The sequence below is a fragment of the Plecotus auritus genome, assembly GCF_963455305.1.
Source record: "Plecotus auritus genome assembly, chromosome: 1".
NCBI classification, from domain to species: Eukaryota; Metazoa; Chordata; class Mammalia; order Chiroptera; family Vespertilionidae; genus Plecotus; species Plecotus auritus.
Window position 1 is genome coordinate 48583622 of NC_137770.1, and position 25713 is coordinate 48609334.

Below are 25713 nucleotides of genomic sequence, written 5' to 3' on the forward strand. Positions count from 1 at the left end.
ATTTCCGGAGAAACGCACTTTTCATTTCCTAGCTGGGGTTTAAACTTGTCACCTCCACGCGGCCTCACAAAAGGCACATGCTTAGGCAATCAAGTGTAGCCGTTCCTTATATAGATGCCTGAAAATAAATAAAGGAAGCTTTCTGGGTACACTCTGACATATGAGCAAACATTTTCCACAGGTATCCTCTATAATGCCTACCTCTTCCATTTAACCATTTTTAGGCATTTGTGGTCATTAGTTTAAGTAAACTTCCTGCTCTGAGAATAGCCAAAAATAGCAACAAAGAAGAAAAATTGCTCACTGCATCTAAAGACACACAGCCTCCACATCTTTATCCTAGGGTTCGGCTATTTTTATATTCCTTTGTAGTTAAATTTCATTGATTCTGACTCACAAGGTAAGGGAGAGGCGTGGAGGAGAGTGGGGCGGGGGGGGAGGGGGAAATGACCAAAATTAAAGACTGAATTACAGTTTTATGACTTTTATTTATGCAAATGGATTGGCATCTGCGTTATAGTTTTATTACTTTGCATTTATATAAATGGATTGGCACCAGACTGATGGGGTCTTAGGACATAAACCGTTAAGGAAGATTTGTGATTCACTGATCAACTGGATTTGTGCCAGTGCAAGCTTCTCAAATGCTTGCTTGGAAACCGTGTTAGGGTTAGAAAGGCCCTCGGACAGAACGGATCCAGCCTCTTTTCCAGCTGAGAACATCTGGGGCCCAGAGAGAGTAGGTGACTTGCCCGGGCCACACAGCTCATCAGAAAGAGAACTAAGTCTAGAACCTGCCCAGGTGTGCTGACTACTGCCTCCCAAATGCGCCCAAAAGCCTTGTTTATAACTAGTAGTTCTTTGACAGCATCTATGGAGAGGAAAGGCCTGCTAAATAAACTTTAACCTGGCCCAGGATTAGCCAACTCTCTTCATTAACAGGCCGCTCCTGTGTTTTCCTTTTAAAATGAGTGTCTCTGTCAAAACGTCCTGCAGCAGCGCGTACTGGGGCAGCTGCTATTTACTCAGAGGCCCCAGATAATCAACAGCAGTTAGTGAGACTTGTACTATAGATTTGTTATTTCTAAAACTGTTCATTAAGTCCAAACAAAGGGTAATGTTACACACACACACACACATACACACACACATATACTCTTACCCTCATCAGGAGGCAATAAACTGCAGCACTTGGGGGATTTGGCTCTCTGACATCAAGAAAACAGTACTTGCACATTAACTACAGGGAACACACACCCCGTTGTTTCCACTACACAGACCCCGCGTTGGCTGCCAGTGGACTAGAAGCTACAGGAGGGCAGGGACGTGGCTGCCTTCCTCGCTGTTTTGTCTCTTCTTCCGAGCACTGGCTTTGGGTGCCCTGGAGGAAAGCATAAAAATGAAGTGGACAGGCTCTCCTGGAATCTTTATTCTAAAACTTGGAAGAGAGTAAAATTAGAAACCAAACTTGGGCAGTGTGGGGTTAACAATGGCTGCTTCCAGCTGTTTACAGCAACCATTGTGCTTGGAGATTGAAGGCTTCTGGCCAGATCGGGAATCTGCTCGTGGTCACAGATGGTTCCCGGCCCTTGTTGGGGAGGAGCTAGTCCCATCCAAGGGTGCACCAACCATGGTGTCTGCAGAAGCTGCTCACCCTCCCAGCCCCCTGCGTGCCCAGCAGGCTGCCTCTATGAGCACGTCTCTCCCCAGACAACCAAAATTACCAGGTGTGGATTTGGGGGAGGGGGAGGTTGATTTTTAAAAATAGGTCAACACTTCAAAGGAGATAAGGACAAATGTTAATCAGGACTATTCATGAGCCTGGTTCATGGAGAAAGCTGGATTCCACCTTAGGGAACATAACTCCAGGAAGCTGGGGGAGAGGTAGACAAAGAAGGTGGGAGAATAAGGAATAATGTCTGATTTAAATTTTTTTAAATTAATTTTAGAGAGGAAAGCAGAGGCAGAGAGGGATAGAAACATCAATGATGAGAGAGAATCAGTGATCGGCTGCCTCCTTCGGGCCCCCTACTGGAGATCAAGCCCAAAACCCAGGTATGTGCCCTGACCGGGAATTGAACCATGACCTCCTAGTTCATAGTTCAACGCTCAACCACTGAGCCACACAGGCTGGGCTGATTACAATTTTCAAAGTAAGCCCTGCTTGGTTCTATCTATTTCATAAAGGAGCACATGCAGAGTAATGGCTGTACTGTGTATCAAATGGCATTAAAATCTCCTAAAAATTAACAAGTGAAAATTGATGGTTGCTCAGTCCATTAAATCATGTTAATTTTACTTCCATTATAATAATACAGCAATTACAAGTTTACGTTATTAAAACCAATATTTATTTTTCAAAAAACTCATTCTAATTGGATTCCTGAATGTGATAAACTTGAGCCAAATTCTCTCAATTTCATCTACTTTTTGCATTCCTTATCAGAACTGACTACTGTATTCACTGACTTTTTTCTATTAGTAGAATCATCATTTAAAATTTTACATTCTTGCAAAGACTCTTCCAAGTATGTTAGTAAAAGTTCTTATGTCCGTACAGAAACTCGGGCTTAAATAATTTGTTTTTAGCAAGTGTTAAGCAGAGAAATGAAAGACCAGGTCTCACCAAAACTCTGAAATGCTAAGCACCCACAATCATCTCCATGTTGTCCAGTTTTTATTGACACTCTCTGTTATATTCTGAGCTAATATATCTAAAATCGCTGTTCCCACCTCGGAAACCTGAATTTCAGGTTTGCAATACTAAGTTACTTTTTACTTCAAAGAGAGAACGCTTAACAGTGGAGTAAAAGACTGTTCAGGGGTCACTAGCCCTTTGGTGCAAGCCGTATGGTAACATATTCATAGCAGAGTTCACTTTAGCAAAAAACAGAAGGCAAAGACGTCATTCGCTGCCTCCTTCTTGCAGGCAACTATGGCCACGCAACGTGCTCGTAATCATAGCGCAGTCCAGAAACTTCCTTCAGCGAATAACTTCCGTGCTCTTTTGGTGTTCACCGCACACTGACCCCTGCCTCCTCTCCCCACCTCCTCGCAGAATGAATGGCCCCCATGTCTCTGCACCTTGTACAACCCTTGGATGCAGCTCTTGCCCTGGATCTTTGGGCAAGTCTGTCTCCCGCTCTAGACAGGGAGCTTCTTGAGAACAGGTGCCCGACCTTGCTCATCATAGTAGATATTTAATAAATGTTTAAATAACTTAGTAATGAATGAATGACACACACAAGAGGCTAAGCATAGATAGCACTTATGTCTGTCAAACTCTCTGGCTTATAAAACACTTCACAAGCCTTATCTCATCCTGATTTTACAGGTGCAGACATGAAGGCTCTGAGACATCCAGTGGACTCTTAAGTCCACCCAGGTATTAAAATGGCAAGACCCAGGGCCTGAATTCTGGGCTTTCTTTCCAGAGAAAAGAGATGGCTGTCATTATTTTGTTTTCTAACAGAGTGACTGCTACAGTATTTAAAAGACTCAGCATAGGTTCCCCCCACCCCACCCCCCCAAAAAAAGAATTTCCACTCCACACCTATTTCTTTTTATGGCTGGGACTAAGTACGAAATAGCAGTTAGGTACTCCACTAATGCCCTATTACTGTTTCCCTTACTGAAGTGTAAGCTCCTCACAGTCAGGGCCATCTCAAATGTATCTCTGCATCCTCCCCCATTGCCTGGAATACTGACTCAGACATGAGAGGGCCAATAGATAACAATGAATCAACAAACTCCATCTCTCGCATTTAATTAGGAACTGTGAGCAAGGGGCTGTCTGCATCGGCCCAAACATTCACCTCCTGGATGCAACAGATGGTCCAGGGCTCCAAATGTCCAGGGAGCGCCAAATTGATCCTGGGTTCAACCAGGGCTCTGAGCCAGCACCATAGTCAGTGACTCGTCCTGTGAGCCACTTCCCTTCCCAGCCCTTGTGTGTAACTCTCCTAATCAAGGTTAACAAGCAGCCACGGCAATAGGCCTGTCCCCAGAAGTCTGAGAGAGGAGTTTTAACGACGAGGATCTTTCCCTAGGGTGACAGTAGCCTGGTCAAGTCCTGGTAGGTGACCGGAGGAGGCTGTGTGAAAAGAGAAGCACAAAGAAGCAGGAGTCGGTGTGTATCAGGAAGTTCCCCCATGTTCTTCTGGACTTGGTGCTTTGATACAAGAAAGCCCAAATTCCCTTCCAAACAAACCAAGCCATAAGCTTGGTCCAGCTCCCAAAACCCGTGGCAAAGCATGGATCCTCTGGGTGGAGGCACACGTTACTGGAATGCATCAGAACATGCATTCTAAGTGTGCCTGGCTCCTTCCTGATTGCTGACATAACGTGCACACACCTCCTCTATCCCTCAGCGGCAAAGGGTATGACTCCATTCTTACAAACTGGCCAGGTAGGTACCTGAAGCTTTCCTCGGGTACTCAAGCAGGTGAGGAGTGAGATGCTGTTATACAATGTCTATGTTCTGCCCATCCTGCCAGACCTCAGCGTATCCTGATAGCCCATGTCGGTGTACCTTAATCAAGCTCTCACCACTTCCTTGGCGCTGGTCTCTTACATTCTTGATATCAATAAGCCTGTATCACTCCAGTTCCTCTGATCACTGAGGCAGGTTAGAGCTGGTGTAACGAAGAAGCAAGCCTGTGGTCTGGAAGGCCCTAACATACAGCTATAATTGCCAAATGTTACTGTTGCCGCCATAGTTACATATTAGCCAAAACACGCTTGTCAAAATCTCCTTGGACTGAGGGCTTCTTAAACCCCAAGGTGCAGCTCTCACAGAGCACTTGTAAGCGCCCCGTGCCCCACCTCTCCCACACAGGAGGAGAACTTATAAAAGGCAGTGTGGAGAAAGCAGACAACTTGACAAGCAACACAGCAATCTATGGGGCTTAGCAGACACATCGATATCACTAGCGTGAGGCCAGCTAACCACCTCCCCAAGACGTGGCCTTTAGTTGTCTGCCCACGACCAAAACAGCAGCAGCTATTGCCAAGGGAGACAAGGTGACCCAGAGGCGTGGGATGGAAATCCATCTTGTCTGGATCCACCCAAGCAACTCGGTTTCCCTGAGAAAAGATGAAGAAGAAGAAAAAAAAAAGTCTGCTTTACTAGTAGGTCCTTGCCAGGCAGGTAGAAGATGTCCCAGTCCTAGGAAAGTGGTGACAGACCAGGGAGCAACTTAACTTAAACTCTCAGAAACATTCAAAGCTTCACATACCTCAGGCCGCAGAGAACTCTGGAAGAGGAAAGAGGGGGCCAGAGCTATGTTCCCCCAGAGGGCAAACTTCTACTAAGGCAGGGGAGAGCAAGGCCTCTCCTCCAAGCTGTCACCAGCCCACAGACGGAACATTAGCAACCTTCCTAACAAAGATCCACACTGCCCTCCATGCCCACCCCCCTGCAGTGAGCAGTATTTGAGCATTCAACAACAACAACAAAAAAATGTATTCAGAATCTTCAAAGTAAACAGCAGCTGGAGGAAAAAAAAAGAGCAGAGTGGGTCAGAGTCCCATGCCTACTCTAACCAGCCTTCCCACCTCTCCCCTTGGACGTTTTCTCAACGTTAAACATGAGATAAATCTTAAGCCCAACTGCCTTATCTGGTCTCCACGAGTTACTTTCTTTTCTTCATTTCATAAAACATGTGAAAGTGCTCCGCGAACTGTAAAACACTTTGCACAGCTGCTCGTTTTATAACTGATAATCATTTTTGTTTTCTGTTTCAAGGCATAAAGTCCTTGTCCTCAATGCACCTGGGCAGCTAAGAAGGCAAGTTTCCAAAAATCCCCTCCCCTGGCGGGAGCAGTGGGACACGCATTCATCCTCCCACCCGCCCCACCCCCACCAAAGGAATAAAGAAGAATTAAGAACCAGAGTTGGGACCAGAACCCAGGGCTCGCTGACCATCACATCACACCACCTCCTCTGAAGTCAGTTCTGGCTCCAGATCACACACCCAGAGCGCACTTCCCAGACAGCACACCGCCTTCCCTCCCCCTTTATTGACTGGATCCACCCAGTTAAAAAAAGTTATTATTTTTTAAGTCAGTGCTCCCACCATATGTGGCATTTATTTCCAGAGGAGGCCTGCCCTGGGTTGCCGGGACAGATGTTGCTTTGTGCCTGCCTCACACGGCTGGCAGCTCTCCTACAGCTGCTCCAAGCAGGTGGCCAAGGATGGAGTCCACTCCTAGCCCAAGACCAAGGATGACCATCTCTGTAGGGCTCAAGCCCTGGGGACCCTCTACTTATTCCTCTGCAGCCGCCGGGCACCCCAAGAACACCTGCATGCACACTCCCTTCGTACAGAGTCAGGCTTTAGAGGGGCTGAGAGGGAGAGACAGGGGGCCGAGGTGCTCCCCCTTCCACCCCAATTCCAGTGAGGCACAGCTCAGCTAAGACGAGGTCCTGTGGAGGAGAGAAGTCACTGACCCCTTCTATCCGCCATCTGTGAGCTCCCCTGACCTCGCAGCGCAGCGTGCATTATAAAGAAGGGCCAGGCAGATGGCAGAGCGCTTGGGGAAGGAGGGCTCTGCAGGAATGCAAGGGCCGCTGCGAGGCCCCCTCTGCGTGTGTTTTGTTATCTGGTGGCTCTGAGCACCCCCTGCTCAGCATCAACCTGAAATCTCAGGCTGAAAGGAGAGTAAGAAACGATGGGGGGCGGAGGGAGGTGGCGATGGGGGAACTCTACTCTGGGCCACTTCTCTCATTGGCAAGTCGGAGCACTGCACTGCACCCGAGTGAGTGTGTGCGGAGGGGGGCGGGAGCTGGCATAACCGAGTCTAAAAATACTCCATAAAAATGCTAATCCCGAAGGCAAAACGAGAACGAAGAAGGAATCTGTCAATCACAGGGCCCCAGCTGTACGGACTGCATTCCTGTTGAGGAGGAAAGACGTGGGGGGACAGCGCTGAAGAAAAGAAAGCGAGAAACACCACCGCCACCTCCACGGGCGCGGGCCGCGGGGGCGGGGGGCGGCGGCGGAGGAGGGGCTCCGGCCGCGGAGCTGAACAAAGCGGGCCTCAACTTGGAGCCCGCAGCTCCCCGGAGTGGGGGCGGCCCATTCGAGCAGCACCCCCTTTCCGGGAGGTGAAAAGTGAACGTGAGGTCTGAAAGTGAGAGTGCCGCGTGGAAGGCCCAGGCTTGAATCTTTGCAAATCCAGAGAGGTTTTGTTTGGGGTCCCCTTTCTGCCCGCGCTCCCACCTCCTTACATACATACATACACACACACACACACGCACACGCACACGCACACGCACACGCACACGCACACTATCCCTCCCGGTCCAATCCCCCCGCCCCCCACGGCCGCCCCCCCGCGCCAGGGGGCCGGGCCGGCGCGTCCCGGGTCGCTCGGGCCCCCACCTGGGGATGGTGATGCACTTGGTGTTGACGTTCTGCGTGGTGATGGCCTTCTCCAGCTCGTCCAGCTGCCCCGTCTTCTTGAGCTTCTTGACCAAACTCTTGACCGCCTTCTCGCACCACTTCTCCTCCTGCCCGTTCTGCTCGCCCTTCTTCCAGCCCAGCAGGCGCTTCACGATCGGGGGGGTGAAGGGCAGGATGGACGACATGGCTGGGGAGGGCGCGCGGGCACTGAGGGGCGCCCCCGGCGGGGCTGAGCGCGGCTGGACGCCGGGGGCGCAGCGGGGAGCTGGCCGGGGCCGCCCAAACTTCTTCGCCTCAACTCTCGGCGAACTTGCCCGTGCTCCAGGCCGGGCCGCGGCGCTGCAGCCTGCGGGGCTCCCACGGCAGAGCGAAGGGCGGCCCGGGAGGCGGGCGGGCGGGCGACAGCGGCGCCGGGTCCGGCAGGCCCCGAGCGCGGGGCGGAGGCGGCGGCCGCGAGCCTCGGAGTGGCAGAAGAAAGTTTGGGTTTCCGCACGGGCTGGCTGTTAGGGTGCCGCCTCCAGGAAGGAAAGTCCAACCCCCAGCCAAACTTTGCTCGCCTCGGTCGCTTTGAGGCGCAGATTCCCCGGCCTTGGCAGCCTCGTCTCCCCGCTGCCCTACTCTTTCACCGCTCGCTCGCTCGCTCCCTGGGCCGCTGGGCCGTGCGCCGCGTTCCCGCTCCCGCTCCCGCTCCCGCCCGTTCCCAGTCTGTGTTTCATGCAAATCCGTGTGCAGCGCCCTTTCCAAGCGCTGTCGCCGCCCCCTTGCCGCCGGGGCTCCCCGCCTCCTCCCCCGCGCCCCGCCACCTCCTCCCCCGGGCGCCCTGCCCGCCCCCAGCCTCCCGGAGGGCGCTGGGCCTCCCCCGCCCGGCGCGGAGCACGCCCACGTGGGCGACCCGGACAGCGGCTGCCGGGGCTGGAGCGCGCAGGATCCCGCGCGGCCCCGACCTGACTCCCGCGAGCGCCGGGAGGAAGTCGTGGGAAAGGAGAGGCGGGAGGAAGCTCAATTGGAGTTGCGAGCCGGACAGGGTTAGATTTGCAGCAAATGAGCACTGTCCAGCTAGAGGCCGGTGGTGCACCCCTGGGAGGGCCCGGGTCCGAGAGGGAGCGCACCGAAGGCTGAGGCCCAGGGTGGCGGGACGCGCACTTGGACGCGTGAGCGCGCTGATCCCGTTCAGGGGCCTCGGCGGGCACCGGCGGCCCGGGAGCTGTTTTTATTCTCTCTCATCGCTGAGATCACACCGGCTGAAAGCCCGAGACTGTATGCGAAGGAGGGAGCTGGGAGCGGGGAGAAGTGGGCTCTCAAAAGTGGGCATTTGGGAACCTCAGTGACTCCCTGGATAGTAGCTGCAGCCTGGGGTCCTTTGGGCCTTGTGAATGAGTGCCCGGTAGAAAATCGGCTTCGAAGACATCTGTTGAGTTCTTGAAGGAATGAATGGGGGCGCTTTAGAATTTATCTTTGGGAGGAAATTACATTGCAGGGTGTTTGGAATCTTATGATACAGACAGATCCGAAATTCGACGCCCAATAACTAGGAGAGCTTTGTTTCCAAAGCTGTGAACTCGCAAACAGTGGGGCAAAGGGAAGTACTAGGGTAATTTGTGTATTGAAAAGTTAGCCTTGGGAAGCAAGGAAACATTGGGGTGTGGGGAACTCTGGGGCTTTTCTCTCCTCTAGCAGAATTCAGGGTCATCTACCCACAAAGCCTTCAACTGCTCTCAGGAGTTAGTTACCCCATGCCCCAGGGCCTTTCTCCTGCTGCCCCGCCCCTACCAGGCCTGTTGCCCGGTGTCTAAGGCCTTTGTTTGTTTTTAACAGCGGGAAACCCCCGTGGTGAGAAAGAAGTTATCTGCAAACCTTCAGGCAAGGGAGTTACAAAGCGCTGCGAGGTTGGCTGAATCCACAAAGTCAGCCCAGAAACTGCAGGGGTCCCTGCCTTGTCAGAGTGAATGGCCTCCCGCAGGCCGGTCAGCTGCTGCGACAGAGCTCTGGCTCTTCCCCCTCCCCTCCTTCTAAGTCCCTGCCTGCATGGACCTTAAAAGAGAAGCCCTGAACCCCAACCGGGGCTTACGGACCTGGTTCCCATTCCTGGCTGGTCCTCTGGCTAATCTGCAGCCAATGTAGCCTTAGTTTTCACTCCCTTCTTCCCAGCCCTCAACACAAAAGCAAAGGAAGGAAAACAATCAACAGATGGATGGCTTTCTTCACTGCAGGCCGCCCAAGTGCTGTCCTCTGATGTAATCTTCACCGTGGCCCTGGAGGTAGAGGTCCCTATGCCTCCCAGTAACAGAGATGACGATAACTCACTCAGGATTCCAAGCAGCAGAGCTGGGATCAGAACCCAGCGCTTTGTGAGGGGCCTCCGTCCCCATTCTTGCCACTGCACCCAGCGTATAGTTGTGGAAGGTAAAGATGACATCATTGATAGATCTCTTTGCAAAACAAAAGTTCTTTACACAGGCGTGCTATTGTGACACTCCAAGAAATGTTTGCTCACCTGTGAAATGGTTGTGGGAATCTAATGTGAAAAGGTTTGCAAACAGTCAAATGTTGTGAAGCAAGAGAACCATGCCTTGGGGCCCATGGGAAGGCAGTGAAGAGTGGTTCGGATGAGGGAGCGCAGTTCAGGTAGACGCACACCCGTTTCTGGGACCACTGACATGAAAAATGAAGGTCCCTAAACTCCAGGAGTTCACAGCCTAGAGAAGTTCAAAGGGGTGGGAGGTGTGTGCCTGGGAGAAAGGGGCCCTTGCAGTCATCATCTCCCAGTAACACATTCATTTTAACCTGAATCAAATCAGGCAGGTCCAGGTGTTGAGAGGTGGTCAGAGTGAAAGGACCTCAAGCACCATCAATGACTGGCATGACTTTCAATCCTGGCTCTCTCCCTCCCTTCACCCTACTAAGCGTCTGTTCCTCAGCTGTAAGAAAGGGCTAAAAGGTTCTTACTGTGCAGCGTGGTGGATCTAGAAAGAGCATTAAAATTATTCTCCAATGCAAGCCCCTCATTTTGCAGGCAGAAGCTATGTCTGGTCAAGGGATGCGATTTGCACTGTGCAGGGAAGGAGCCTAAGAGAGACCTGGGGGTTAAATGTAGCAGAAGGGCCTGGCATATACCTAACGCTCTGAAGTCATGACATCGGAAGGGCCTCTCCTTTAGCACTCTCATTTTTCTGAGAGGAGGAAATAACTAGTCAGCAGCCAGTTAGTGTGACTAGCCATGCTTTCCTGAACTTCCTTCGAATGCTGGCCTCCGTGTGAAAGGGACAGCTGTGCATGCAGAAAAACAGTGCTGGACCCATGTGTGAGTCCAACGAGTGCATTTCTGGGCTAGTTCTTTCTCCTCTGGCCTCAGTTTCTCCACTGGAAGACTTGAGGGAATAAGCTCAGTTTCACAAAGCAGTGAGGAGGGCTGAGGAGTGGATTCCTCCGGGTGCCAGGAGGACCCTGCATTGCTCCCTTGACTTGGCGGTGAACGGGTGGGCGGCTCCAGAGGGGTAGGAACTCTGTTCTGGTGCTTGGTCTCTTGGGGCCCAGCCAGGCCAGCTTTTGCAGAGGTTGTCCTTGGAAGAAAAACGTTAGCCCTGTTAATTTTTCATCATGGTAAGTGCAAAGTTCAAGAGAGGTGGGCTGGGACCAGAGGCAGCGACTCTGTTTCCCTGGGGTTAGTCCTACCAGGAAGGAACCATGTAAGTGGACTTGCCAAAGGGTTCACATGTGTTTGGAGTGACTCCCAGGTGGAACACTGGAAGAGAGGAAACACCTGATTTCAATTCCAGTTATTTTTCCTTTAGCTAAAGGTGTTTCATCAACAGGTGGTAAATCTAAAAAGGGCATTAAAATTGTTCTGTCTTCATATGACACAGACATAAAGTGACATCTGGTAAAGGCAGGTAACTTGCAGTATGGAGATCCGATTTACCCTCTGGAAGTAAGGAGCCTGAGATATATCTGGGGATTAAACAACAAAATAACAGAAAATAGCCCTGGTGTGCTCAGTGGTTAGAGCGTTGGCCTGCACACGGAAGGGTCTCAGGTTTGCATCCCGGTCAAGGACATGTGCCTGAGTTGCAGGTTTGATCCCTGGCCCTGGATGGGGTTGTGTGCAAGAGGCAACCTGTCTCTCTCCCTTCCTCCCTCCCTTCCACTCTCTCTAAAAAAAAAAAAAAAATCAATGGAAAAAAATATCCTTGGGTGAGGATTGACAAAAAAAATAAATAAATAAATAAATAAATAAATAACAAGTATTGGTGAGAGCGCGGAGAAATTAGAACCCCTGTGCATTGCTTGCTGGTGGGAATGTAAAATGATGCAGCCACTGTGGAAAATGGTATGGTGGTTCATCAGAAAATTAAACATTGAATTACCAGCAATTCTGCTTCTGGATATATACCCAAGAGAAGCAAAAGCAAGGGCTCAAACAAAGGTTTGTACATCTATGTCCATAGCAGCATTATTCATGATAGCCAAAAGGTGGAAGCACCCCAAGTGTCTACTGATGGATGAATGTATCACAAAATATTGTATCTACAGACAATGGGCTATTATTCAGCCTGAAAAAGAAGGAAGTCCTGTCACACACTACACCATGGATGAATCTTGAAGACATTGTGCTAAGTGAAATACACCAGTTACAAAACAACAGCAACAACAAAACAAATACTGTGTATGCCGTTCATAGGAGGCACCTAAAATAGTCAATCATAGAGACAGGAAGTAGAATGATGGCTGCCAGGGGCTAGGGGAGGGAGGAATGGGGAGTTGGTATTTAGTGGGTACAGAGTTTCTGATGGGAAGATGAATACGTTCTGAAGATGGATGGTGGTGATAATTGTACAATAACCTGAATCTACTTGATGCCACAAAACTGTACATTTAAAAATGGTTAAAATGGTAAGCTTTATATTATATTTTACCACAATTAAAATATGTAGAAAAACCATATTGAATGCAATAGAGTAGGTGTTTGAGAGTGGGAAAATGGGCATGGGGATGAGGGGAAGGGGGAAATAGTGAGTGAGTTCCTGGCTCTGTGATGATGAAGTCTGCATGCTGAGGGGTATGATTAACTTCGCCCCCAGCTCCAGAGATGCAATAGTCCAAAGTGCTCAACACATGGTAGTCAGTGCACTCCTTGTTCTCTAGTTTGCTCAAAAGACAGAGCCCTTGGTTTCCAGCACCTTCCAACCAGGCACCATGCTATCCCACATTTGGAGAACCCAGTCAAACTTATTTGTAATGCTTGCCTCAGGGCAACCCCTAGGAGCATGTGGGCTCGGAGCGATGCCCCCACCTAACTAGCTTAGGGAACTGAGGGCCCAGGGACTCATGCCATTTGTGGGTCTGCTCCGTGCAGGCTCTGGGCCGGGGCTTCAGGGTTGTGGTCTTGTTTGAAGTTCTCAGACACCCCACGATGGTGGTTGTTGCTGCTTCACAACAACATGCTACATCATGGATGAATCCTGAAGACACTGTGCTAAGTGCAATAAGCCAGTTAGAAAACAACAATGACAAAACAGATACCGTATATGCCTCCATTTATAGGAGGTACCTAGAATACAGGCCAGAGAGGCAGGGAGTTCAGTGGCTGCTGTCCAAACTGGATTTTTGGCTCCTGCCTGCCAGCCCAGCCTGGGCCTTTCTGTCCCCAGAGCCCTAGCAGGGTTCCCGGTGTCGATGACAGTCCCTGGGAGCAGTGGGCTATGACAGAGGAGCTGGTGTGGGCGCTGTCCAAGGAAGGTACTGAGAAGGAAAGGGTCTGACTTGGGGAGATTTGGGCCAGGGGACTGACTTGGGGGGAGGGACTCCGCGGCTCTGTGCAGACCGAGGCGCAGGTCCAGGGGGAGGGCAGGCTGGGCAGGCAGCTGGAGCCCAGAGGGGGATCTCAGAGCTACTTAGGGAGCTCCTGCAGAAGTTCCTTCCCAGAGCTCAGAAATTGCAGGTCTGGGAGTTGGAGGTCAGGAGAGGATCCTGGTTAGTGCCTGGTTATGGCTGTGTGTGTGTATCTTTGGTTTTACCGTCTGTGTATATCCTGGTGTGTTGGCCACCCGCTCCGTATGCAGAGGTGTTGTTGAAATGCAGGTGTGCTGAGTTAGATGTCTCCATCTGCCTGCACCTCTGAGAGATGTCTTGCTCAGGACACACCTGTTCGTTTAAGCGAAATGGGTCCATGTTATGTGAGTTTGCTCCCTGGGTTCCAAGCTTTTTTTTTTTTTTTTTAATATATTTTATTGATTTTTTTTACAGAGAGGAAGAGGGAGGGATGGAAGTTAGAAACATTGATGAGAGAGAAAAATCAGCTGCCTTCTGTAGACCTCCTACTGGGGATGTGCCAGCAACCAAGGTACATGCCCTTGACCGGAATCAAACCTGGGACCTTTCAGTCCGCAGGCTGACACTCTATCCACTGAGCCAAACCAGTCAGGGCTGATCCAGGCTTTTGTCTTTGTATCTTATATGTATATTAGAGGCCCGGTGCACGAATTCATGCACCAGTAGGGTCCCTTGGACTGGCCTGTGGGATCAGGCCAAAACCAACTCTCCAACATCCCCTGAGGGGTCCCAAATTATGAGAGGGTGCAGACCAGGCCGAGGGACCTCACTGGTGCATGATTGGGGCCAGGGAGGGATGCGGGAGGTTGGCCAGCCAGGGTGGGACTGTGGGAGGGCTCCAGGGCATGTCCGGCCTATCTCGCTCAGTCCTGATTGGCCCAATCCCAGCAGCAAGCTAACCTATCAGTCAGAGCATCTGCCCCCTGGTGGTCAGTGCACATCATAGTGAGTGGTTGAACAGCCTTAGCATATCATAAGCATATTATGCTTTGATTTGTTGAATGGCCAACTAGACAACCGGACACTTAGCATATTAGGCTTTTATTACATAGGATATCTGCATAGAGGGCACCGTTTTCCCTTTCCTGTTGTCTGGGATAATAAGAGTCACAAACGCAGCCTTGGCTCAGGCCCAGGATCTACCTAAACGATTGTACTGGAGTTGGAAAACTGCTGGTTCGTTATAATTGCACTTGTGTTTAAAAGCGCACATGCGTATGGACAGCCACACAAGAGTGATGTGCCAAAATGAAAATCTAGTTCTATGGCAGGGAGATTAGCTGCCTTGAAATCATTTTTAATATATTGGCAGGCTTATTTTTATATTTAAAATGAATAAAGTATACTATATCAAAGTGACATCTCAATTTAAAAAGTATTTTAAAGAGAGAAAGCAAACCATGTGAGGTGGAAGCAAAGTGGTGTCTCTCTAGGGTGAGGAATGTGGATTCTGGGTGGAGGGGCCCAGGCAGTGGGGTTTGGACTGGCTGGCAGGCTCTGAGAGAGCTGCTGAGGCCCCGGGGCCTGTCAGTGCGGCTGTGCAGTCAGGCACCGGGCGTGTGAAAGGAGAAGTGGGAATCCTCCCCCTCTCAGACTGACACGCACACGTGTAGAACACTCTGCGCTTTATATACAACCCAGCCTCTGGTAACAGCCTGCTGTTGACTCTGACGTTGAAGGAATGAAATAAAAGTTAGAGAAACAAGGGAAAGCTGTCCCTCTCCCAGGCATTTCGACCCAACCAGCTTAAAAAGACATGAGTTTGGTGGTGGTGGTTTTTGTTACAAAAGTAACATGTTTTCATTGTAGAAACATTAAACATTTTTAACAATCTATAATAATAAAAGCGTAATATGCTAATTAGACCGGACAGTCAAACGACCTTCCGGACGAAGCTGAGGCTGCGAGGGCCGAAGCAGTGGCCGAGGAAAGCTGCTGCGGCTGCGAGGGCCCAGCTCCTTGCACAAATTTCGAGCATCGGGCCTCTGGTAACATCAATAAAAAAGGCTATCTGCAATGAAAATGGTTATGGACGACCTTTGAAAACATAACACTAAGCGAAAGCAAGTCACGAAAGACCACCTGTTACATGACCCCATTTCTAGGAAATGCCAAGAATAAGCTAATCATAGAGACAAAATGTAGATTTCTGGTTTCCAAGGGCTGGGGGAGAGGCAGGCATGAGAGGGTTTGTTTCTGGGATAATGAAAAGGCTCTAAAATGGACTGTGGTGATGTTTCCACCACTCCAACTACACTGAACACCACTGAATTTTTCATTCTTAAATGGGTGCATTGTATGATATGTGCATTTTATCTCAATAAAGATGTTTTGTAAAATAATAATGACTCACACATGTTGAGGTCTCAGGAGTGCTAGGCCCTGTTCTCAGCACTTTACCTGGATTAGATGAACTCAGTTTTGGCAACTGCCTTTGATGGGTGTTATGATCCTCCCTCCTCCGGAAAAGGACACTGAGACAGGGAGGTGACACTAGTGAGTGGCCTTGCTCAGGTGTCCTTGCTAGACAGTCCTTGCTCTGAACCACGATGAAGATGAACAACAACCAGTAACCAGAAATAATCATACTGCAGCCAACTGCCTCTTCATTAACTATATTGAGAACATCTTTCTATGCCAATAAATATACATTTATTACCTTATTTTGAACAACTGCAGAGCATTCTGTCACATGGATCTATTAGATTTTACTCAACCAGTTGCCCATGATTAGACATGTCAGTGGCTCCCACTCTTATTTGGTATCATAAGTGCTGTGTTTTTAAAAAATATATATATCTTTATTGATTTCATAGAGGAAGAGAGAGAGAGAGACACCAATGATGAGAGAGAATTATTGATTGGCCGCCTCCTGCACACCCCACACAGGGGAATGAGCCCACAACCCCGGCATGTGCCTTGACCAGGAATTGAACCGTGACCTCCTGCTTCATAGATCAACACTCTACCACTGAGCCACGTCAGCCGGGCCATAAATGCTGTTTTTAAACATTTTTGTACATAAGCATTTGTGTGCATCTCTGGGTTTTTTCTTAGAATAAGTCCCTAGAAGAATTGCTATTTTTGATGCCATCACCAAATGGTCCCCTGAAAAGCTATCGTAGCAGCTTATCCTCACCACACCAGCTGCATAAAGTGAGACAGCACCTGGGACAGAATCTTTTCTTATTGTCTCACTTAGTCATCCACAGTGCCATTCAAGGGGGTCAGAGTGCTTCAAGCAAAGGGTTTCTGCTTACCTCTGGGCCTGGAGCAGAGCTAGCTGCCTGCCCTAAGGTGAGGAATCACAGGGTGTTACTGTCATAGGCATTAGAGGTAACTCATGCATTTCAGACCTTGCCCTCAACCCTCCTCAAGATGTTAGGATTCCCCAGAGCCAGGTACTTGCCTCTTTTTGTTCACATCCTCTCCCTGGGTGATCTTATTCACCCTTGAGCCTCAACTAATTTTTATAAAGTGTCTCCCACATCTAAGTGTCCAGCCAAACTCCTCTCCAGAGCTCCAGTCTATCCCCAACACACGTGCCCAAGTGCATCAGAGGTGCTTACTAAATGTGTGCTGATGAATGAATTAATCATTAGGAAACTGAGACCCAGATAGATCAAGTGATGTGCCTGAGGTCTCATACTGAAACGTGGCATCCTGACTACATGATGGCTCTCGGCCCAGTGCTCGCTCAGCCACTGGGCTAGGGGGTTGTGAGAAAGCCTTGTCTGCAGTGTCCACACCGAAGGATTTGCGTGAGGATTGGTCTGAGGGCCAGCTGCTAAAATCCATGCAACCTGGACCACAATCGTGCTGTTTCTCATGTGGATTCCACATCAGCTGCGCTATCTTGACTGTCCTCAAATACTTACTAGGAGAAGACAGGGACCAAAAGAACCTTAGGGGCCTGGTGCTGGATGACCCCCAGGTCTCCATCCGCGCTGGCCTCCCTCACAGATGAGGAGGATGACTGTGACTTCCATGCAAAGCACTTGATGCCTGGTTAAGTGGCGGGAGAACAGAGTGCCAGGGGTCTGGAGGATCTGGGTTCCATCGATGGACCTGCTCCCGACTTGCGTGTAATTTGCACTTGCAGTCTCTGTTTCTTCGTCTGTAAAACTAAGGGCTTTGATGGTTTGGGGACTGTAAATACATGACTCAAGCATCCTCCCGTGCATTAACCGGGGCAGACACTGCAGGGGGTGACTGAGTCCTTGCTGCCTTGGGATCCTTCTTTAAACTCCGCCATGGAGCTGTCACTCTTCGGGCTGAAGCCTGTTTGCCTTTGCGCCTCTTCTAGCTCTGACCTCCTAATTCCATCCTGGAGACGCATTCCTCGGTCTTCGGGAATCCCCTAACTCGATGCCAATGACTGTGGGAGAGTAACACCTCGAGTTCTTGTCAGCTTTAATCAACAGCTCAACTCGGGGCCTGATCCTGCCAAGGCCACCCAGGAGGCTGGGAGAGCAGCTAGGAGGGGCGGTGGTAGGAGGAAGGGAAGTGCAAGTGCCCACTGGAGCATCAGGACACACGACTTCACTTTCATTTGTGAGCCCGGTGGGCCCACTGCCAGAGCACCCATTGTGGGCACACTTGAGTGGGGCCCTTTGTAGAAGAAAGGCCACAAGAGAAGGGCCTGGCCTCCCGCCCTTGGGGAGCACGCAGCTCAACCCAGGAGTCAGAAATGAGAGTTCTGTCCCCACTGACTTGAATAAACAGAGCAGGAGCTTACCTGTCTGGTCAATGGATGTGTCACCAGGGCCCAGGACAGCACCTGGCACGGAGCAGTCAATACATATTTGAATGAATGAATGAATGAATGAATGAATGAAAAATTAACATATATGCACTAACAAAGGAACACTATTCTTGCTGAAGCTTAGCTGGGTAGCATGGACTCAGACTTTCATAGTTTTCTCCCTCCTCCCCTCAGATTTTTCCAAGTGAGGCCAGGTTACCTTAACCTAATGTCTGAAACACACACAATTATACACTCCCCCTCAAATTCAAGCCCCACTTTCAGTGGTTTTGTGGTGTGTGACACCTTCATTAAATGCATTTTTGCCATCATTGGTATTTTTTAAGCACACCCAGGCTGGTTTTAGCAGGAACGTGGTGCCCATGCAATGCATCTGCGTGGGGCTGCCTTAGGAAACGAAAATCCCTTTGTAGAATTGTATCTTCTGTGAAGTTGGGGTCCCAGGCCCAGCATTCCATTTGGGTCAGGGCGAGGAACGGATCTTTTTGTGGGAAACTTGTTCAGAAGGGTCAGTCAAGATCAGGGGTCAGTCTGCACCTGGCCAGATATGGAAACTCCAAACATGAATATTAATTATGAGAGAAAAACATGTTTTCATTTTGCTTTTCCTTCAAACTGGAACTAAGGAAAGTTGCTGAGCTTACACACATTCTTCCCCCTCGCCCATGTGTGGGGATGTGTGTGCATGCATGTGCATGTGTGCATGTGGGCTGGCCACACCCCAACACAGAGCTGTTTGAACGTAGTCCTCCCCTGGGAGGTGGGCACACCACATTCAACTCAGAAGACGTGGGCAGCACACTCTCTGTGCAAGGCCCCCTGGCAGACTGGGTGACTCCGGAGGCAGAGCAAGTAGGCACTTAGCCCCCCCCCCCACCCCGCCCCCGCCCCACTCCTTGCCCACAGAGAAAAGTTCAGCTTCCTCCCATTCATCCAGGATTTTGCAATTCGAATCTCTAGAAGGAAGCTATTTTGAGTTTAGCTCGCATGAATGGGTGGCACTTTTTCAGGTTTAGGACTGTTTTTGTTTGAATTTCCTCTGAGGGGCCAGATCCCTCAGGGCATCTCGGGGTCTTCCGCCAGCTCGGTCCCATAGCAGTCCCGGTGGGAGGTGGGAGCAAGGCGATGAATCAGACAGTCTCCAGGGCGTGGCCCACACAGAGAAATAACCACAGCTTTCCAAGCTCGAGCCCATCGGTCTGACGCTGGTAACGAGGAGCAAGGGATCCCTGTGACCACACAGGCCCACACCACAGTACCAGAGGCCTGGACTGAAGCCACAGGTAGTGCCGGGTTCTTGGGACAAACACAGTCACATCCGGGGACTCCAGGTGGCATCCTAGGAACATTCTGTGTAACCAGAATCTGCTGACCTGGGAGTCAAGGGTTATGGTCCTTCCCTCAGCTCTGCCAGGAGTCCCGCTGAGATCTGATGTCTGAGAGTCCTTTGCCAATGCAGCCCCGCGTTGGGTGGTTTACGATCCACTCCTGTTGCTACCTAAAGGGCAACATAGAGCCTCCTTGAGAGCCAGGCCCTCACCTGTTAAATGATGTAATAAACACAGCCCAGAGAGATGTGAAGGCTTTTGAAAAGCATGGCAGTGGGCAAGATAAACTGCTTTTAGCATCATCTGCCTTTCCCACCACCCACCTAACTCCCTGCCTCCTCACAGTAATAATAGCGACGGTGCCCCGGTGCCCCGTGCCAGGCACTGGGCTAAGTGATGGGCATCCTCATTTACATAACAGCTCCTGAGAGCCCTCCCCTGGTCCAGGGCTGAAGGAATTGAGTTTAGTGTGGGGAATGGGCACCAGGAGCCCCTTGTACAAAAGGTCTGAGGATAGAGCAGAGCTCCCCTCCTCTGGGGTGTCTGCCTCTTCCTCCAAAGAGCCCATGGGAAGAGACAGAGGCCAGGAGAGAGCCTGCCCTGGGAGCTCCCGCCTCTCCCCAGCAGGGCGGGCTCTGCCTGTCCCCCAGCAGGTCTCCGCGGGTCGCCCGGGGCAGCAGTGTTCCCAGGCTTGAGATGGAGGGTGGGGCCTAGAAAAGCAGGTTTCAGATTTTGCTGATGTGGGTCTAAAACTCCACTTTCCCATTCATTGTACCAGGTTAAGACAGTTCCAGTGTGAACTAATTTCCCATCTCTGGGCTATGCTATGGCAAATAACTTACTCATGAGTAATGCGGCCATGTTTGTGCAGTTTATTTAGATAAGAAAAACAACCCCAGGCCTCATGGGAGGGGCTGCTCAGCAGGGCAGGGCCAACCCCATTTCCTGGGTCTGCCTGAGAGGGCCAGGCCCTCAGACTGCTGAAAAGCCCACCTGCCCCCAGACCTCTCTGGGCCCTGCTGCTAGGAGTAAAGGTGAGGGAAGGGGCAGAGGAGTGTGTGTGTGGGGGGGAGGGAAGCTGGGAGTTGGATACCGAGTGTGGCTCTGTCCCCCGGAGCACTGTGGCTTTGAGTGAGACACCTCCACCCTCTGAGCACCCGTTTCCTCTCTGAAAAGTGGTGGATTTAGGGATAAAAATAATAGCATCCACCGCACAGAAGGGCTGTGGAGAATGAAGGAGACCATGTCGGGGAGAGCACCATGTAAACTGCAGAGGGCAGTGCACAGGTCAGTTACTCATTAACATCTGTATGAAGGCCGTGTTCTCAGGCCCCGCACACCGTGGAATGGGCTCACTGCCAGAACTCGAAGCCCCGGGTCCAGGTCCTACCAGTCACGTGACCTGGAGTCTCTTCACCTCCTGCGCCCCGGTATTCTCCCCCACGGAGTGGGAACAGTCAGTCCTCCACGGTGTGATCTTCAAGGCTCTGGCTTGAAGGAAAGCAAGCTATGAGAGTGGTTTGCAAATTGCAATGCGTACAAATGTAAGATGACTATGGTGCCAAGTTACTTAAAATGTTTCTCATCAACCAACCCATCAACACATGCTTAGGGAGCCAGACACAGACGGACGGAGGAGCAGAAAACAAGAGCCGAGCTGGAGAGAAAGGAGGGCTGCACGGGAAGAGTTAACGAACAGCGCACAGCAGCTGGCTGGGGCTGAGGTGAGACACTCAGCGCTCCCATTAGACACAGTCCTGTTTTACCTACAACACTTTGTGAACAATGCCTTACCTCCATGCCTTGTTTTCAAACATTTTATTCTTAAAGCAGAGCCTATTTTTTAAACAAAGAGTTAAACAGAATGCCAGGTTAACAGCATAAAAGCAAATCTGCTCCGACGACAATGGGTGAGCTGGTGTGGCTCAGTGGTTGAGCATTGACCCAGGAAGCAAGAGGTCACAGGTGGATTCCTGTCAGGGCACAGGCCCGGGTTGCAGGCTGGATCCCCAGTGGGGGGGATGCAGTAGGCAGCTGATCAATGATGTTTCTCCATCATCAATGTTTCTGTCTCTCTATCCCTTCCTCTCTCTCTAAAAATCAATAGAACATCCTATCTAATAAAACAGTAATATGCAAATTGACTGTACCTCCGCTACACCCACCAGCCACGCCCACCAGCCAATCAGGAGCGAGTATGCAAATTAACCCAACCAAGATGGCTGTGGCTAAGGAGCGAGCAGGAGGCTTAGGTTTCCCCGGGAATGGAGGAAGCCAACCTCCCACAGCCTTGGCCTCCACTCAAGGCTACAAAGTTTCAATTATAGAAGATAAATAAACCCCAGATACCAGGGCCTCCACTTGGGTTGCTGGGGGGCATGGCCGGCCTGCAAACCACCACAGGCCCCCCAGGCCTCCCACACCCCAAGGGAACCCCCACCCTGATCCAGGACACCCTTCAGGGTAAACCAGCCGGCCCCCACCTGTGCACCAGGCCTCTATCCTATCTAATAAAAGAGTAATATGCAAATTGATGGTCACTCCAACACACAAGATAGCTGCCCCCATGCGGACACAAGATGGCCACCACAATATGGCCAGCAGGGGAGGGCAGTTGGGAGGGACCAGGCCTGCAAGGGAGGGCAGTTGGGGGCAATCAAGCCTGCAGGAGACGGCAGTTAGGGGTGACCAGGTTGGCAGAGAAAGGAAGTTGGGGGTGACCAGGCCTTCAGGGAAGGGCAGTTGGGGGGAGACCCAGTGTAGGGAGCGGTTATAGGGTTAAGCCTCGGACTGACCTGCTGGCAAAGTCGCAAACAAGTCCCAGCTTGGAGGGCACAGTCCTCTAAGCACAAAGCTTGATCTTGTGACTGCTCCCTAGATCTTTCCTGGGTAGCTAATGGGCTGTGGGAGGGGCAGCAAGTGCTGCCAAAACAAGTGAAACTTGCAAGAACATTGTAGATTACCTTGTTTGTCCCTGACTATAAATAAAGCATCAGCTTTGCAGTCTGGATCTGTTCTGTGGTCTCAGTCACTCACAGAAGATCCACCTAGACCCAGCTTATTCTCTTGTTCTGTCTTATTCTTCATCCTTCACCACCCTCCCTCAGGCTCGCCGAACCCTTGGCTGTGCTGGCGCAGCACAACCCAGGCCTGCAGGGGAGAGCAGTTGGGGGATACCAGGCCTGCAGGGGAGGGCAGTTAGGGGTGACCAGGCTGGCAGGGGAGCAGTTAGGCATTAATCAGGCTGGCAGGGGATTGGTTAGGGGGTGATCAGGCTGGCAGGCAGAAGCAGTTAGGGGCAATCAGGAAGGCAGGCAGGTGAGCAGTTAGGAGCCAGCAGTCCTGGATTGTGAGAGAGATGTCTGACTTCCCGTTTAGGCCCGATCCTACTGTAGGATCGGGCCTAAACGGGAAGTTGGACATCCCTCAAGGGGTCCCAGATTGGAGAGGGTGCAGGCTGGGCTGAGGGACACACACCCCCGTGCATGAATTTCGTGCACTGGGACTCTAGTATCCTATATAATAAAAGCCTAATATGCAAATCGATCGAATGGCGGAATGACCAGTCACTATGATGCACACTGCCCACCAGGAGGCAGACGCTCAACACAGGAGCTGCCCCTTGGTGATCAGTGCACTCCCACAGGGGGAGCGCCACTCAGCCAGAAGCCAGGCTCACGGCTGGCGAGCACAGCAGTGGTGGCAGGAGCCTCTCCCACCTCTGCAGCAGTACTAAGGATGTCCAATTGCCGGCTTAGGCCCATGGGGAGCAGGCCTAAGCTGGCAGTCAGACATCCCCTGAGGGCTCCTGGACTGCGAGAGGGCACAGGCAGGGCTGAGGGACACCCCTGAGTGCATGAATTTCATGCATCAGGCCTCTAGTTTTAAAATAAAATGAAATAAAATAGGTGAGGGCCCAGAGCCAGAACTACCCAGCACCCCTACCCCAGTCACCCACCCAACTCTCTCCCCAGTCCTGCTCCTCAGCAGCCTGGAGGCACCTCCTCGGAGCGCTGAGTCTCTCCAGCTCCAAAGGGAGGTGGGCGCGCACAGTCAGTCTTGCACCGGGAGGCCCCTGTGCATGTGTTCACAGAAGCAGTTTGTGATGATGAACACTGGAAACAACCTAAATGTCCATCAAAAGAGAAAGGGCAAGCAGGTGGTGAGCTATGGATGTGGTGTAATTAACTTCGGTCCCATGAAAGTGAATGGACCAGAGCTGCACATATCAACAAAGATTAATATCAGAAATGTACTATTGAGCACAAAAAGCAAGTTGCAGAATGTTTTTATAGATCTGTGTTATTAATATATCATATATTATTTGTATTAAATCTAAAGATATACAAAACAATATTGTGTATGCTTCATGATACATATGCATGTCGTTAGAGGATAAAGATGTGTGTGGGAAATGATAAAACTTCTAGGGGAGAACATAGAATACCTTCATGACTTGGGGGCAGGAAATGATTTTTTAAGCAGGGTACAAAAAGACTAACCATAAAAATTTGATAACATTTAAAAACTGATAAATTGGACTTCATTAGGATTAAGAACTATTTGTGAAAAAGACAAAGAAGAGATATTTAAAAGTAACAGAGAGTCAGAAAAGTTATTTGCGATATAAATACCTAAGGACCTTATGCAAAACATAACAAGCTCCTGCAAATCAATAAGAAAAAGATGCTTTTATTTTTAAAAATTGAACTTGAATAGACACTTTATAAAAGAGGATATCCAAAGTCTACTAAGCATGTAAAAAGGTGTTTAACATCATTAAATATCAGGAAAATGCAAATTAAAATATAACGCCACACCATTATACATCCCTTAGGATGGCTAAAATTTTAAAGACTGACAACACCAAGAATTAGCAAGGACGGGGGTCAATCAGAGTTCCCGTACATTGCTAGTGGGAATGGAAATTGGTGCAACCGTTTTACAAAACTGGTTGACAGCATCAATTACAGAATGTATGTAAATGTCCCCCAGAAATTCTATTCCTGGTTATATACCCAACAGAGATGCCTGATTAAGTCCATCAAAAGACATGTACAAGAATGTTTATATATTCATAATATCCTCAAACTGGAAATAACCCCAAATGTCCATCATCAATAGATAAATTAGATAAAGTAGATAAATTATGGCATATTGGAATAGTTCTCATTTTTTTCAAATGAAGTGCTACACACAACAACGTTATAAGTTAATTGTATAGAGGAAATAAACCAGATACAAAAGAGGATATACTGTACATCATTCATGTGGAGGCCCAAAGCCATGTGATGGAGGTCAGACTAGTGGTCCTGTGGGGCGTTACTAACTGTGAGAGGTGCGAAGGAACCTTCTGGAGTTCTAGGAATGTCCCATATCTTGATCCAAGTGGTAGTTACACAGGCATATTCATTTGTAAAATTCATTAGGCTGTAGGCTTAAGATTTGTGCACGTAATACCAGTGACACCTTGATCAAAAACTTACAAAAGAAAAAGATGTGGATGGAAATGAAAATTACCAAGTTTGGGATAAGTGCTCCATTCAGAAGTGTTCCTTATGCCGGGAGGGAGAGATCACCTTGAACAGCTTCATGGAGATGGTGGGCTTTTCATTGGACCTTAACGAACAGAGCTGGGGTGGGGGTTTTTCCAGGAGCACAGACTGGACCGGGAGGAAGCACAGAGGTGCTTGGGACAGAGCGAAAGAGGTTGTGGCCAGAGCAGGGGCGTCAGCTCAGGCCGGGCAGTGGGGAGAGGAACAGCCCGGCATGGTGGACACAGGTGGCTGTGAGTTCAAATCCTAAGTTCACTACCGTCAAGCTCTGCGACCCTGGGGGTGGTCCCTTCACCTCGCTGAGTCTTAGTTCCTCCTTTTGTCAATGGGAGTTTCTGTGAAATCATGTGGCTAAGCTGCCTCGTGTAGTGGCTGAAACAATGCACCCCCGTAACAGGAGTGCCCATCATGAGCCTTGCACTAGACACTCTCCTAAGAAGACACTACAATGGGGTGCTAGCTGACTCATCTCAGCGGACACCCCAAACACCTGAAATAATACAGTGGGTGCCAAGGATCCCCACGTGGTAAAGGGCCTGGGCCCTGTGCGTGTGACAAGCCAAGAGATGGCGGAACATTCTGCCAGCACCTGCAGGATGACAGCGTGGAACTGAAAGAGGACACTGGTGAGAAGGTCTTAGAGAAGAGCTGCGGGGTGTCCTGTGCTCCCTGACACGCAGGGAAGGGAGGAAGCGCATCAAGAGGGCCCTTGGGGAGCTGGATCGGTATGGAACCGCCGGTGTGGACACAGGAACTGACGTCTGACTGTGCCTGGGTCATGAAAGGTGAGGGACTAGGTGGACAGGCTGGAGCAAGGGGAGGGGTGCTGT

General features: G+C 50.2%; 1 protein-coding gene across 1 annotated transcript in view; it reads right to left on the reverse strand.

Annotated features, from left to right (window-relative positions):
• The window catches only part of SMAD3 (SMAD family member 3), a 114946-nt gene extending 106826 nt beyond the window's left edge, over nucleotides 1-8120 (reverse strand). Inside the window, exon 1 of the mRNA XM_080668608.1 lies at nucleotides 7386-8120. Within this exon, the coding sequence (XP_080524734.1) occupies nucleotides 7386-7591 (206 nt within the window). The 5' untranslated portion in view covers nucleotides 7592-8120. The remainder of the gene's footprint in view (nucleotides 1-7385) is intronic.
• Nucleotides 8121-25713: the final 17593 nt, after the last annotated feature.